Source organism: Rhinolophus hipposideros (genome assembly GCF_964194185.1).
Source record: "Rhinolophus hipposideros genome assembly, chromosome: 9".
Classification (NCBI taxonomy): domain Eukaryota; kingdom Metazoa; phylum Chordata; class Mammalia; order Chiroptera; family Rhinolophidae; genus Rhinolophus; species Rhinolophus hipposideros.
The window spans coordinates 61,835,386-61,850,416 of record NC_138055.1 but is presented as its reverse complement, the minus strand read 5'-3'; the positions used below and the strand labels follow the sequence as shown (position 1 = coordinate 61,850,416).

Here is a 15,031-nt window from a genome sequence, read left to right as displayed (position 1 = left end):
AACACGGTAGTTCTACTGACAAGTGGGGTTATTTGAGGATTCAGTGAGATGCCTATAAAGCACTTAAAAGAACGTGTAATAAGTGCTCGATAAATGTTAGCTTTTATTGTATTCTGTATCACACTGTTTGAACATTTAATTTCTTCATTTTCCCCATCTTCACACTGGAGAGAAAAGGAAGGATGGGAAGGTGGGCCGGCCCCTCTCTGACTTATAGCCTGGGAAAGCCCAAAGCTGTGCAGTACCCAAAGGAGGCAGAACCAGTTGTCTAGGCAGCTGATGGCCTTATACCTGGGTATGATTGTCCTACTGTGTAGGGGGACCCCAAGCCTACCCTCATGCTTGATGATTCACCGAAGGACTCACAGGAGTCAGAATGGTTTTATAACAGTGAGAGGATACACATTAAATTCAGCAAAGGGAAAAGGTGCATGGGATGAAAGCCAGGAGAAACCAGGTGCAAGCTTCCAACTATTCTCTCCCAGTGGAAGAGCATGGATGTGCTTAATTTTCCCAGCAATGTGTAAAGTGTTGCCAACCAGGGGAACTCATCTGAGCCTTGGTGTCCAGAGTTTTTATTGGGGGTCAGTCATGTAAGATTGAGGGACCTGCATGAGTGACCTGTTACTCAGACTCCAGCCCCCCTTCTACCTCCTCACCCGCACCCCCCTGCAAAAACAGGTGTTTTATCGTAAATTACATTGTCAGAATAAATTCATCTGATCAAACTGGTGCAGCACGGCCCAAGATGTCAGGCATACAAAAACACTTTTATCTGGCAGAATATGCCAAGGATCAGAGGTTATCTCCCAGGATCAGGCCAAGGGTCTGTCCTCAAGTCTTTCTTTGGAGTTCAAGGTATGAGCAACTCAGACCTGTGGAGTTCACCCTTTCCTGCATACCTGCCTAACCTTTTAACTTTACAGATAGAAAAAGGGTGTATCTGGCTGGTGAGCCAGCACGGTTTCTTCTTTTTCCCCTTCACAGAATTAACATGGTTCTTAAGATTTTTTCCAATGCCCAAATTTTACAGGGAGAAGAGCAGTTGGTGTACCACTGGGCTCCAAACTACCAGTGATGGGGTTATATAGTAACACCTTTCTCAGAGGCAAAGAAAGCCAGGTCAAATATTACAAAGTGTTATAACTTATGAGTGATCTTAAGAGTTTTTATAATATTGACCAGAAGGGAGAACACAGGAGGCCACTGCAAATAACTCCAACTTCCCCAGCCTCAGTTTCTAATGAGAAAAGACAGCTAAATTTACCATTTATATTAGTGGAGCAGTACAAGTACAGCCCTAGGTCAATAATAATTTCATAAAATTATATTTAAAAGAAGTGATTTAGAAGATGTATACAAATAGTGTGATTTGATTGTCAGATGAGTTTTTAATGTCAGCAAGTCATAGAAAAAAGTCTGTCATGTGTCCTGATTTGGCATTCTAAAATTATTTTCATGTAGATATTCTTAGTTATTATTACCTATGCTAGAAGTGTCTGGGTAAAAGCAGGTCTTTCAACTTTGAAAAATAGTCCTAAAAACACAAATTCAATGCTATATGAAACAATAAATAATCTTATTTCCTACCTGAAGCTAAGAATTCATTTACAAAATAGAATTAAACTCAATAATATTTAAAGCTTATTTTAAGACATAAAGTTAACAAATTTTAAACAAAGTACTTCTATAGGACCATTACAATGTTCTCTACCCATCTTTCTATCTATCATCTATCTATCTATCTATCATCTATCTATCTATCTATCTATCTATCTATCTATCTATCTATCTATCATCTATCTATCTATCTATCTATCATCTATCTATCTATCTATCTATCTGTCTGTCTGTCTGTCTGTCTGTCTATCTATCTATCTATGCTTTGGACTAAAATGGAAGCCTTGGCTTTTGAATTTCTAAAGGTGTCTCTGATGTAAATGTAAATTTTTTTTCCAGATAACACCATATCTAAAACACATTGTGAGGAAGGGACTGAGTCCAGAGCTTCCTTTTCTTCCTTGAGGCATGGACAACACATTCCTTGGACTAAGACTCCTTCTCCTGTTCATTGCTGACAATGGAGTAGCCTTCTCATCAGAAAACTCTGCCACCCCCATAGATGTGTAAATTAGCTTTGTTTAGCTCCTGGGTAGTCCTCTCATGCTTCACAAACATGCTGTGGTCTTTACGAAAAGATTTTGATGAGAGAGAGAGAGAGAGAGAGAGAGAGAGAGAGAGAGAGAGAGAGAGAGAGAGAGGGAGAGGAATCACCTTCCTTATTTTGCACTTTGTCCTTGTAATTCAAGTCCAGGTTGAATTACATGGGTTCGTCAGAATTTTGTGACTGAGGCTACGATTGTTAGATGAACCAATAAGAGAGAACAGGGTAAGTACAGGTGATGGATCGTTTGGGTACTACTGCCATTCTGTCACTCTCTGTGTATCCATCATCACCCCCTGTTTCACAGACTCAGAGGTACCCGCGGTGGCTGTGTGACGGTCATCAGTGTCATCATCTGCCACTTCCCTTACAGTGACGGAGGCAGAGAAATGCCTTTGGAAAAGTTAGGTTGCTGGAAACAAACTGTCTTCATGAATCATATGAGATGTTGTCCTTACCGTCCCTCCCCTCCCCATTTAGTTCTTCGGTTGTAAATTTTCAGAGAAGAATGTACACATTTCTGTTTATGACTATGACACACCAGGTCTAATAGTTGAAATATTTTTTTAAAAATCAGCCAAACAACTATCTTTCTCATAGTATGTAGCTGATTCTCAGAATTAAAATAAAATATAAATTATATACTTATCATCTGTTAAAAACAAGACAACAGGCCCCCAAATGAAGTCACTTATGCTAAACTCCACATCTGGGAACTGAGGCTTAATTACAGTTTCAGCTCTCCCAGAAATGGACTATTCAACCAGTTAGTCAGGAATCACCTCGTTCCCGGTCTTCAAAGTCAGTGTGCCCAACTCTTCAAAAGGCCCAAACTCAAAGCATCAGAGTTTGGAGTAAGGAAAGGCTTGCGGATTGAGAAGGCACCAACCAAGAGGGCGGGAACCCTAGTAGTACCTCACATCCATCTTACCAAGGTACAGCATTCAGGCTTCTTTAATGTCAAGGGAAGGGAAAATGGGTGGGGCTGTCTTTGTAAAAACTCAAGCCCCAAGCAGGAATCCTCTAATGATCAGAAGCTACCATGTTTCCTCGAAAATAAGACCTAGCTGGACCATCAGCTCTAATGCATCTTTTGGAGCAAAAATTAATATAAGCCCCAGTATTATATTATATTATATTATACCCGGTCTTATATATTATTATATTTATACTATATATTATATTAAAATAAGACCGGGCCCTAATTAATTTTTGCTCCAAAGACGCATTAGAGCTGATGGTCTTATTTTTGGGGAAACATGGTATCAGTCTGTAGGCCATGGGAACAAAGCAGGCTTGAACAAGATGGCGTCAAAGGGAGACCGAGGGTCACGCTTACAACCTGATCAACACTAACTAGATAATCTGCCTGATAGACCCCGGCCATCTCCTAAAGGAAAGTAACCTTGCAACAACCCACATTTTCCGTCTACTACAAAGTCTTTGTCCCCACTCCCATCGCCTATAAAAGTCTTCCATTTTGTACAGCTCCTCAGAGCGCCTTTCTGTCTGCTAGATTGGATGCTGCCCGATTGGAATCAATTTTTGCTCCAATTAACTCAAAATTTTGAATATGCCTTCGTTTCTCTTGCAACAAATGCCACCCTCCAGAGATAACCATAAACACACACAGAAGAAAATTTGGTGTGCAACATTCCAAACTGTGTTCTATGCATTGATACACATGGAGCCATACTGCACGTACTGTTTTGGAATCTTATTTTTACTTTATAGCATAGCACACATATTTCCATACCAATGAATACAGAAAAATTTACATGAATGCTTTATGTGAATATGTAGTGTATTTAAGGAAGATAGGTCTTGACTGACAAACCTAACCAAATTCGATGATTACAGCAGCTAAAAGAGGATTGGCTCTTCTTCCTCCCAAATAATGGAGTTAGCATAATTTGACTGAAACTCTGACGTAATGAATCCAGCTGCTTGATTACTGTTTGGATTCCAGCCTTGTTTTCAGAAAAAAAAGACTTCTATTTCTCCCTGACAAAATCCCCACATCTGACCCCTAGGAGGGCTGTGTTCTTAAACGTTAGTTGTTTTTGTAAACTTTGCTTTGGAGACAGACTGCCTTTTCTTGTAATTTTAGTTCCATCATTTACTAGTTTTGTGAAGTTAACTCTCTGAACCTCAGTCTCCTCATTACAAAATGGGGTTAATAATAAGTACCTGATAGGAGCAGCTGGTTAGCTCAGTTGGTTAGAGCACGGTGCTCTTAACAACAAGGTTGCCGGTTCGATCCCCACATGGGCCACTGTGAGCTGCGCCCTCCACAACTAGATTGAAACAACTACTTGAGTTGAAGCTGATGAGTCCTGGGAAAACACAGTTAAAATAAATAAAAGTTAAAAAAAAAAAGTACCTGATAAATTTGTTGCATTATTATCTAGGATGGTATGTGCTGTGTTCTATAAACTGTGTAATTATTAGTCAAATTATTATAAGTACTTTGTCTCCCCCCACACTGCTAATAAGCAGTTTGACTCGGACTTTTGGATCAGTAACAATGTGATTCCTGACTGACTGGTTTAAGATTCCATTTCTGGGAGAGCTGAAACTGTAATTAAGTCTCAATTCGGCGATGTGGAGCTTAGTATAAGTGACTTCTAATTCAGAAATATTTACATAGATATTTGCATTCTATCTCTACTTAAAGTGTACTTTTCATCAAATCAATACTAAATAGACTTGGAATCACAGCCAGTTAGACCAGAGACTTAAGGAACGACTCCCCTTACAGACTCCAGAAGGAGTAGAAGACTAACTGTAAACAAGGAAACTGGAAAGGAAATAGAAATCATAGGTGAATATTTCTCTGATTTCAGGGTGTTGAAGGCATTTCTAAGCATAAATCAAGGGAAGAAACGAAAAGGACAGTTGATAGATTTACCACTTGGAAATTTTAAGTTTCTATAGGTATTTTAAAAAACACAGAAAAGTTTTCTACAAATCACAGCACTGTAAAGTAACTCAAAGAGGCATAGATAACCTGGAGGGATGACCAAGTAGAACGCCTACTAGTCTTTTTTTCCCATTTCAGCCTTTCACAATTTTTCCTGACAGTCTGTCCCACACCCACCATCATAATAATCTCAAAGATTATTCTTAATCACAAAACAAGGCTCTCTTTAGATTGGCCTCTTTACACAGGTGTGACAAAAGAGTTAATTTACCATATATTTGCAAATCTTGAGTACTGAAAAACTATTGCAGCCATAAATTTAACTTCTGTCTGGGAATTTTCATAATGAATGTCAGGTCAGACTTTCAAAAACCTGTCTTACTTGCTTTCCCAAGGCTCGGAAATCAAGCCCAAGAAACTCTCACCACCAGCTTTTCCTACAGTACCTATAAATTTGTGTGAATTTTGAGGTCATGAAATTTCTCCTGGGGTCCTGGAAATCCTGACTCAGCCTAATGGAATGGTCAGAGTTGTCCAAGAAATGTCAGCTCAGCTATGAAGTGTTAATAGTTTGAAGAACTAGTTCAATTCTTTTTCCAAGAGTCTCTGAGACTTTCCTTGAAGACACAAACTCAGACCTGTAGTGTATAGTAGAATCTTCAAGCAAACATTACAATAAAAAACTATCTGTAGGAGACAGAGACTTCAAACGGCTGTGGTTAGATTATTATTGAGAATTTTCACATATGAAAGGTCTGATGAGAGTTCATATTAAGAATAGGCAACTGAAATATATGGTGATGGAAGAAGAATTGACTCTGGGTGGTGAACACACAATGTGAGATATAGATGATGTATTACAGAATTGTACACCTGAAATCTATGTAACTTGACTAACAATTGTCACCCCAATAAACTTTAATTTAAAAAAAAATAGGCAACTGACAAGAAAATTTGGTTGTTCCCATGGCATGCGAAACAAAGATAATAAGTCATTGCAAAAAGTTAGACAAAATGTCTCTAAGGCTAGTGATGAAGCCTATTCTCAAAGAAATCAATAAAGGCTACATCTAATGTATAAAAGTAAATGAACATAATTTATATTGAGGGAGAGTCTTGACTATAACATACTACTGAGATATTGCGTGTGTATATGTATATATACACACATTTATATATATGTATATATAAAATGTCAAGAACATACCAACTATAAACCATATCAACTATAAACCAAGAACAGCAAGTAAAGAGATTCAGTAAGTCTGAAGAAGTCTGTATTTTTTACAGACTGCATAGGTAAGACTGACATAATTCACCACTAAAAATTTACTGGTCCAGAAGGTGGTATATTCAAATAAAAAACAAGGCTATCACCAAGTCAACATTTTGCATAATATCTGAAATTATGACTGATAACATTATACTGCTATTGTCTAATCTGATTAGGCCAAACTGATCAAAAGACTGATAAATAAAAACATATCAAGGACAGGAAGGGCACTGATAAATCTCCAGAGACCTCCCATAAAACATACAATTTCTGAAATATTTATACTATTTTACCTATGCAAATTTAACCTAAGGAGGGCTAAGCATCTCTTCTAATTGTACAACTCTTACCATGAAATTTACAATAGCAAATAGAGCAAACAAACTTAATTATTTCAAGGCTTTCTCTTTTTATAAGTTAAAAGAACAAATCTTTATGATTTTTTTTTCAGGGGCCCCCTGGCAAAAGTATTTATTGAGACCTTTTCCTTTCTTAATCAAGAATAGAAAACGGAGCACTTTGGAGAGAAAAGAAAGCTACTTAGAAGGTGGAAACTTCCAACAATTCAAACCTAGATGACTGTATTCAGGGAATCTTTGTAGGCTGTTCCTACAAATGCACATTGCCTCCTACATCGAAAAATCCGAGTTTAAACCCAATTACACATTTCTGAGTCCTTTTTTAAAAAACTCTCTGCAAAATGGAAGTGGGGAGAGATATATATTAACAAACAAAAACACTGTTACTATTTGGTTAGCAATGCTGTAGTGTAAATAGTTTCTTGGGTTCTGTTGCTGAGCACATTTTTAATAAGGACTAAAACAAATAGAGGAGGAACTGACAACCCCATCAGCAAGAAGAGGAAATATTTCCCAGGGGGAGGGGGAATAAAAAGAAAAAAATGCATTTTAAACTTGCCCTAAACTGGGGAATTTCTTATCTCAAATAGATAAGCAGTTGTATTTGTCTTAAGACAGCTCAATTAATTTTTTTTTCAGATTGATGATTACCCAGAATTTTTGAGTCCACAAGACAGACAAACCAACCAGCACATTCGTATCATCTATTCAACTGTTTTGAAAAAAGAGTGTGAAAAATCAAAAGGTGTCTGGAAATTCTTATTTCCATTTCATCATGCCAAGGCTAACAACAAAAAAGGTATGTAATGTGTTTCTTAAAGTGACACATAAAAAGATACGTTTCTTTATGAGACAAAAAAGATACTGTTCTTTTTTTCCTCCCCAGCTTTACTGTATATATTTAAGGTATACAGTGTGATGTTTTGATATATGTAAACATTGTGAAATGATTACCACAATCAGACTAATTAAGATATCTGTCACCTCACAGTTACCTGTGTGTGTGTGTGTGCGTGTGTGTCTGTGTGTGTTTGTGGTGAGAACACTTGAGATCTACTTCCCTTGCAAATTTCAAGTATGTAGTAATTAACTACAGTCATCATACTGTGCATTTTGGTCTCCAGAACTTATTTTGTAACTGAAAGTTTGTTCCCTTTGACCAACATCTACCACACCCCCCCACCCCCACCCCTCAGCCCCTGGTAACTACCATTCTACTCTCTGTTACTATGAGTTTTCCTTTTCTAGATTCCACATGACTGAGATTATGTAGTATTTGTCTTTCTGTGCCTGGTTTATTTCATTTAACATAATGTTCTCCAGGTTTATCCATGTTGTTGCAAATGACAGGATGTCCTTTTATTAAGGCTGAATAATATTGCTCTGTGTGTGTGTGTGTACATTTTCTTTATCTATTCACTTGTTGCCAGACACTTAGGTTGTTTCTACATCTTGGCTACTGTAAATAATGCTGCTGTGAACATGGGGGTGCAGATATCTCTTTGAGATAGTGATTTTATTTCCTTGGATATATTCCCAGAAGCGGGATTGCTGAATCATATGGTAGTTTTAATTTTTTTGAGGAACCTCCATACCGATTTCCAGAATGGCTGCACGAATTTACATTCCCACCAACAGTGTACATCCTTGCCAACACTGGTTCTCTTTTGGCATTTTTATAACATGCAGTCATCCTAATAGGTCTGAGGTGATTTTTCATGATGGTTTCCTGATGCAATTCCCTGATTATTGAGATACTGAGAAGATGATGCTCTTTACATGGAGGATGAGCTGACCAATCCATTATCAGCGGCACAGTGCCAGGGCAGGGCCAACAATAAGGAAGGATATGTAGAAAGGAAAAAAGAAAGAAAAGAATGGAAGGAAATGAGGGAGAGAGGAAGGAGGGGAAAGAAGAAAAAGACAAAGAGGGTGTTCATTAAACATTGCTTAAAAAAACAACAAGAATTAGTTTGCATCTGGATTCCACATGGTCAGTTCTTGTTTGATTTTAATCATCTTAAACAACCAGATTTTAACGAAAAACCTGGTGAAGAAGTGCAGGGGGTAACGGGAAGGATTGCGATCCTGGCTTTAGGGAAGCTCCTGACAGCTAGCTTTATGAACCCTCTCTCTCACCAGCAGAAAAACGAGATTCTGCCCGGATAATTATGGTGTACTGTGATTGTTAATAGCATTCACTCTTCATTCAAAAATATTTGTTGGGATCCCAAGAACTGTGACACAAACCTAGACAATAAGATGAAAAATCACCTTTTGATTTTATTTTTATGGAGCTGAGGGACTCATGCAGGTGCCCAAGGAGATGTAGAAAATCTACAGTGGGGTGGGGAGAGAAGGGAAAGAGGATGCTGGCACTCAGCTGGCTCAAGCCAAGCTGCCCTGCTTTTATGTTTCACATTTTGGGCTTTACCTAAACGTTTCTTGTGAATTAGTTTTAAAAATCAAAGAACGAACAGATAAAAATGGAGTATACAGTTCAGCATTACACTGTTTACTTTCATGGTCTTGTTTTATATATACACACAGGGTGCCAAAACAACATACACACATTTTAAGAAAAGAAAGCTGTATTACAATTGCAATAAGATATACTGATAACAACAGATGAATCAAGTCACAATTGACTTCTGCCATCACGCGAGGTGCCCAGAGTGGTTACCGTCAGCGTCCAGACACTCCTGGTCATGGGGAGCACTGTTCGGGAGACTTCCGTGGCGAGCGTGGAAACTGCTCCAGCACCACAGCAGAAGCAGCAGGCCTTGTTGCTGCGCGAGGCCTCCCGGATCTTCCCTTGTGCACATCACACACGGCGCCCTGCCTCTCAGACTTACCGCGGATGCGTGCACTTGTTTGGGTGTTGGAGGCTCTGTTACATACCCACACTTCCCTTGTCGTTGTACTTCCACAGCGTCCTCGAATTTCAAATACCACTTCCAGATGGTCTTGTGCTCCTCAAGCGACAACCGTGCTTCTGCCATTTCCTTTGTCCGTCCTCCCACCATTTCCTTTGTCTGTCTTCCCTGTCGTTTGGTGACACTAGCATTCATTTGATTAATGCCATCTTTTTGAGCGAACGTCATACTACACTTTGCTACTGTAATTCAATGCAACTTCAAAAAGTAATACATAGGGCCGGCCCGGTTGCTCAGGAGGTTAGAGCTCCACGTTCCTAAATCTGAAGGCTGCCGGTTCGATTCCCACATGGGCCAGTGGGCTCTCAACCACAAGGCTGCCAGTTCAATTCCTCGACTCCTGCAAGGGATGGTGGGCTGTGTCCCCTGCAACTAGCAACAGCAACTGGACCTGGAACTGAGCTGCGCCCTCCACAACTAAGACTGAAAGGACAACTTGAAGCTGAACGGCACCCTCCACAACTAAGATTGAAAGGACAACTTGATTTGGAAAAAAGTCCTGGAAGCACACACTGTTCCCCAATAAAGTCCTGTTCCCCTTCAAAAAAAATGATTAAAAAAAAAAGTAGTACATAGATAATATCTTTTAAAATGTGTATATATTTTTTGGCACCCAGGATATATGAAATGTACATGTATATAAAGGAGCCCTTTAGGGTATCGATCCCTATAATTGGGAGTTGGTGAAAACAGCAGAGAAAAAGAGCATGGACTTTGGACTCAGCTAAGCTCATATTTAAATCCTGGCTCTTATCTTTCCTGGCTGTGTGACCTTCTGCGTGAACCTTCGTGAACCTCAGTTTCCTTATCTCTGCTATTAGCACCCCAGGGTTGCTGTATGACATGAAATAAGGTGGACAGGGCTCGGGACAGAGCAGGAAAGCAGTCAGCTGTTAAGATCTCATCTGTGGCAGAAGTAGAAGAAAAGCATGAGGTCCAAGGTGGCTCCTGGATAGGCCCTTCTAGATGTTGGTCTAGCATCTCCTCAGTGTAGTGAGACCAGCCTATACCAGCCCATTCCCTCTCTCTTCCAGTATTGAATAGCTACTAAGTGTGAGAAGATTGTTCGGTGTTTGCACACTCTCACAGAAGAGCACTTTTCCACGCTGACCCTCTATGGCATGGCAACTGTTTGTAGAAGTCTTTGTAATTAGCAGACTTATTAAACCCCTGGGTGCTCACCAGGTCTCTTCTCACACTAATTAGGATACCTAACTGGCATTGGTTGCCTTAAATGCATATTTATTCTTGTCCACAAGCATAATTATTCTTGGCTTTTTTTCCCCCCACCCAACACGTATAAGAATACAAAAACACACATTAAAGAAGCCAATTACTTTAGAAATTTTATGAAATTTGAATTCCCACTTTGAAAATTATGTTAAAGGCAGTGAAGAGTTTAAAAAAAAATTATGTTGTGCTCATGTGCATGGCTATTCACAGAATTACACCTCTCCCCACCTGTTTTGCACTTTCCTCTCTGACGGTACCATCTGGCACTTTTATGCCAGAACTTTTAAAAACAAAACTGCCACTGTCACAAGGAGTCATACACAACACACATGAGAGGATAGAAAACATTCCCCCTTTCCAGCAGGGATGTGCTCTGTTTCCCGTTCTCCTCCAAGCCGCTTGCTCCCTGGGTTAGGTACTGCTGTGCACCCAGGACCCCTGTGGTTCTCCTCCTTGACATTCTGTAATACGTGGACCTGCAGCAAGAGAGGCTCAACCCTGTCTGCCCTCTGGGACACAAGTGCTGCGTTCTACTTAATCCCGGCAGTAATCAAAGGCGTTATCTCTATCCCACTTAGTACCTATTCCTGTGATATGCCTACTGTTAGAAGTGTCTATGACGACTGGGGTCTTAAAGACTTACGTATTAGTGAAAGGTTCATAGCTTGCAAGTAGAGGACACTGATTCTCCTCTCTTCATGCCAAAGGAAATTCATTGGAACGATTTTGGAATTTCTCAGGGACTCAAAAGGGGAACAGAAGAGCCAAATAGTAGGAGAGCGGAAACCAGGAGCCTGTTGTAGAACCTGCATAGCCTGTGGGGGACCTTCTTCTCGGGTACAGCCAGCTTCGAAGACTCCTAGCTCTGCCTCCCAAGTCCAAATGTCACGGGTCTAGGGGGAGACATCGATCAGCCCAACTTGGATCACAAGTCGACCCCTGGACCAGTCAGCTGTGGCGGGGACAGAGGTGGATCCAGGTTTTGTGGGGACCAAAACAATACCATTTGCAGAGCCCTCTTTAAGAACAAGACTTAAAGCACCAAATCCAATGACATGACATTCTGAAGAAATCTGGGCAGAAGAAACCACAAATAGAACGTGCCTATGGCCACTCCAAAGAGGGGAAGTGAGACAGAAGAAAAACTGAAGTGGGAAGAGCCTGTGGTCTTAAATGATTGTGATTGAAATGTCTTTCCTTTGCATAGTTTAGAAAAACATTTGACCAGTTGATATGAACACATGGTTGGTTCCTCTCCTCAGACTTTGGAAGGAACTCATGCAAGTGAGGGGCACTGAAGCTTAGTCATTATTTTCACGGAAGGAGCAGTCTCTTTTTTTAAAGACGGGGGCTTTGGTGGTAACTGTAGGAAGAGGACCATTTCTCAGAGAAGGAAGATGCTGGGAATACAGAATGACCACTGCACCTTGACCTCTCCAACAGTCATCTCCTGCTGCTGCAGGTTCCTGAACACCTTTTATCATCAGGCCTTTTGCCGCAAATCCCCAGGTGGCGTCCAATTCTGAGGAGCTCTGCTGCACTTCAGGGGGGCTGTGTTGACCTCTTATGCCTCGACCAGAGCAAGCCTCAATGGCCCACACCCTCCGTCTTTCTACAGCTGCCATCTGGCATCGTCTTTGGTCATCCAATGTGAGGGGGTTTTTCTCCCAGGCATGGAGGTACCTGGAGCTTCTCTCGGACACATGGGAGTGACAGAGAGGAGTTTCACAGAACAGTTCAAAAGGAAATGGGTCAAACTCAATGAAAGTACACTGAAGATTTCGTATTTCATTTTACGTAAATTTAATCTCAAAAGAAAAATAAACTAAAAAAAGAAGGAACAGAGGAGGAAAGGGAAGCAAGCAAGCCAAGAAAGGAAGTGGCTGAAAGAGCCAGGGAAATCCCCAAAAGGAATTCTGTGTGGGAGCAAGGGCTTTCCGTCTTTCCCTTCCTTGCTCTAGGGATGGCTTGGGCATCCCTGACTCATAACCGTTCTTCTGCAAGGATGGGAGGTGGTCAGACAGGAAACGCCGAGCTTCCATTGGAGGTCAGGATTTGTAGCTAATGCTGACCTCTCACAGCAGCTAATGGAACTGTAAATTTAGGTGCTGTTCAGAATACTTATTAAATACTATTACTATTTATCCCTCCAAATAAACAAGCAAAATACACTCACATAATAGGGAGGACGTGACAGTTTTCTTGATGTAAGTTATGATTGGTTTTTGGGTTTTACTTGACATTCAGTTAACGTTTGTTGCATATTTCCTCTGCCACGCATCATGTGAGTCATTTTGGTACACGTTACTTCATTCTCCTTCACAAAATTATCATCCTCGTTTTTGCAAATGAAAACCCTGAGGCCAGAGCAATAAAGTAACTTGTAAAGTGTATACCTTTTAAGAGTCTGAACTTGATCACGTCTTTTAATGTCAAAGCCAAAGCTCTTTTTCTTTCATCATGCTGCCCAGCTTATAATTTTGTACTTGTACGTTTTTGTAAAAATGTATGAACATACACCAAATCAGTACACGTGACTACATCTTCTTCATAAACACAATCAAATTATATAATTAACGATCACCTTTTTCGCCCTTTTCTTTAAGTGAAGGAAAAACATAACGGCCCTGTATTTTGGAGAAGCAAAGAGACTAGAAGTCTGAATAAATCCTCTCTCAGGTAAGATTTTGTTTGGAATATGTTTTTAACTTGCTGACCAAAACTTATTTTCTATTTCTATTTCTTGGTTTTTTTAAGTGCTTTTTCCTCTACTAATGGCTTTGGACTGAGTTCTGCTTATCTCATATACGTAGTAATGAAGAAGGTAATTTAAGAGAACTTGCTTTAAATTCAAATCCGGTTAACTAGTAAAGTATAATTTTTCTAATTTCAACAGAATATATATAAATGTCACAAAATAAATAATTAAAATTAAATTCATAAACATTTATTGAGCTCTGGTTCTGTGTAATGAATACAAGATAAGTACAGCATAGCTCCTATCTTTGCAAAGCTGATTCTAACCAGGATCTATGACATTTGCGTGAATCAAAATAATACAAAGTACACATACTACGTAAATGAGTTCGAGCAAACTGTCAGAGAGATTCAAAGAGGGGAAGTATTATATTCAGATGTGGGGAAAAGTCAAGATGCCCAGTGACAGTTGGTAAAGGAATATTGCGCATGGAGATGGGAATATTACAGTTAGAGGGAAGAGTAGAAGCTACGATTGAGGCAGGAAAAAATGGAATATGTATTAGGAAAGGTACACAGTCTTGTGTGATTTAAAAATAGAGCATGATTATTAGATATAAGGTTTGCAGGTAAAATTTCGCTCATATTGTAGAAGTTTTTGAAAATCCAGATGAAGATTTTCCATACCATTTCATAGATAGGAGAAGACTGTTGAAAGTTTGGAGCAGGAGAAGAATACGATAAAAAAAATCACTATTACAGAAAATAACCTGACCATTGTACTTACCGGGGACGGAAGCAGGGAGAGACCAAAGATCGGTGGGAAGTAATGAGATTCTGTATTTGGGCTAGTGGTAGTGAGAATGAAGAAAAAGGGAGGGATGGGGAAGAGATTTCAGAGGTAGAATCCACAAGACTGTCAATGGACTGAACAGGAGAGAGATGCAGAGAGAGAAAGCACTGCGGTTTCACGCGGAGGTGACTGGAAGGCGCAGGACGGAGCAAGCCCGATACTGGGTTAGGCAGGTGAAGCCTGAAGTCCTATTGGGCTTGGCCTGGCAGTGAAGTTCATCGGGCAATTGAAATTTCAGTCTGTACGATGGGAAAGAAGTCTGGGTATAGATTTAAAAAGGAGTTTCCTCAGCTGCACAACTCAAAATACGATTGTTATACACTTTAAGTATCTAGCCATTAGAAGGCGGAGGGAAGCATAGGATTCTAAGAGCTGCGAGTCAAGAGATACATCGGCATGGGGAATATAATGTGGGTTAGAGCCCTGAAAAACAGGTCATGGCACGGGGGAAATAGCCAGCTTAGGAAAACACTGCAAAATGCTGCAAAGGGAAGGTGAACTCCTCAGTGAGGAGTATCCACGAGCCTGTGTACCATGCTGTGCAGGAACTGAGGATGCCCAGAAGGGGCCTTTGCCCCCTGCACTTCCTCTTA

General features: G+C 40.1%; 1 protein-coding gene across 1 annotated transcript in view; it reads left to right on the top strand.

Annotated features, from left to right (window-relative positions):
* Window positions 1-15,031, top strand: part of LOC308502618 (uncharacterized protein C12orf56) — a 68,253-nt gene that overhangs the window by 13,182 nt on the left and 40,040 nt on the right. The window contains exons 2-3 of the mRNA XM_081060588.1: window positions 7,359-7,518; window positions 13,495-13,567. Of these exons, the coding sequence (XP_080916714.1) occupies window positions 7,359-7,518; window positions 13,495-13,567 (233 nt within the window). The remainder of the gene's footprint in view (window positions 1-7,358; window positions 7,519-13,494; window positions 13,568-15,031) is intronic.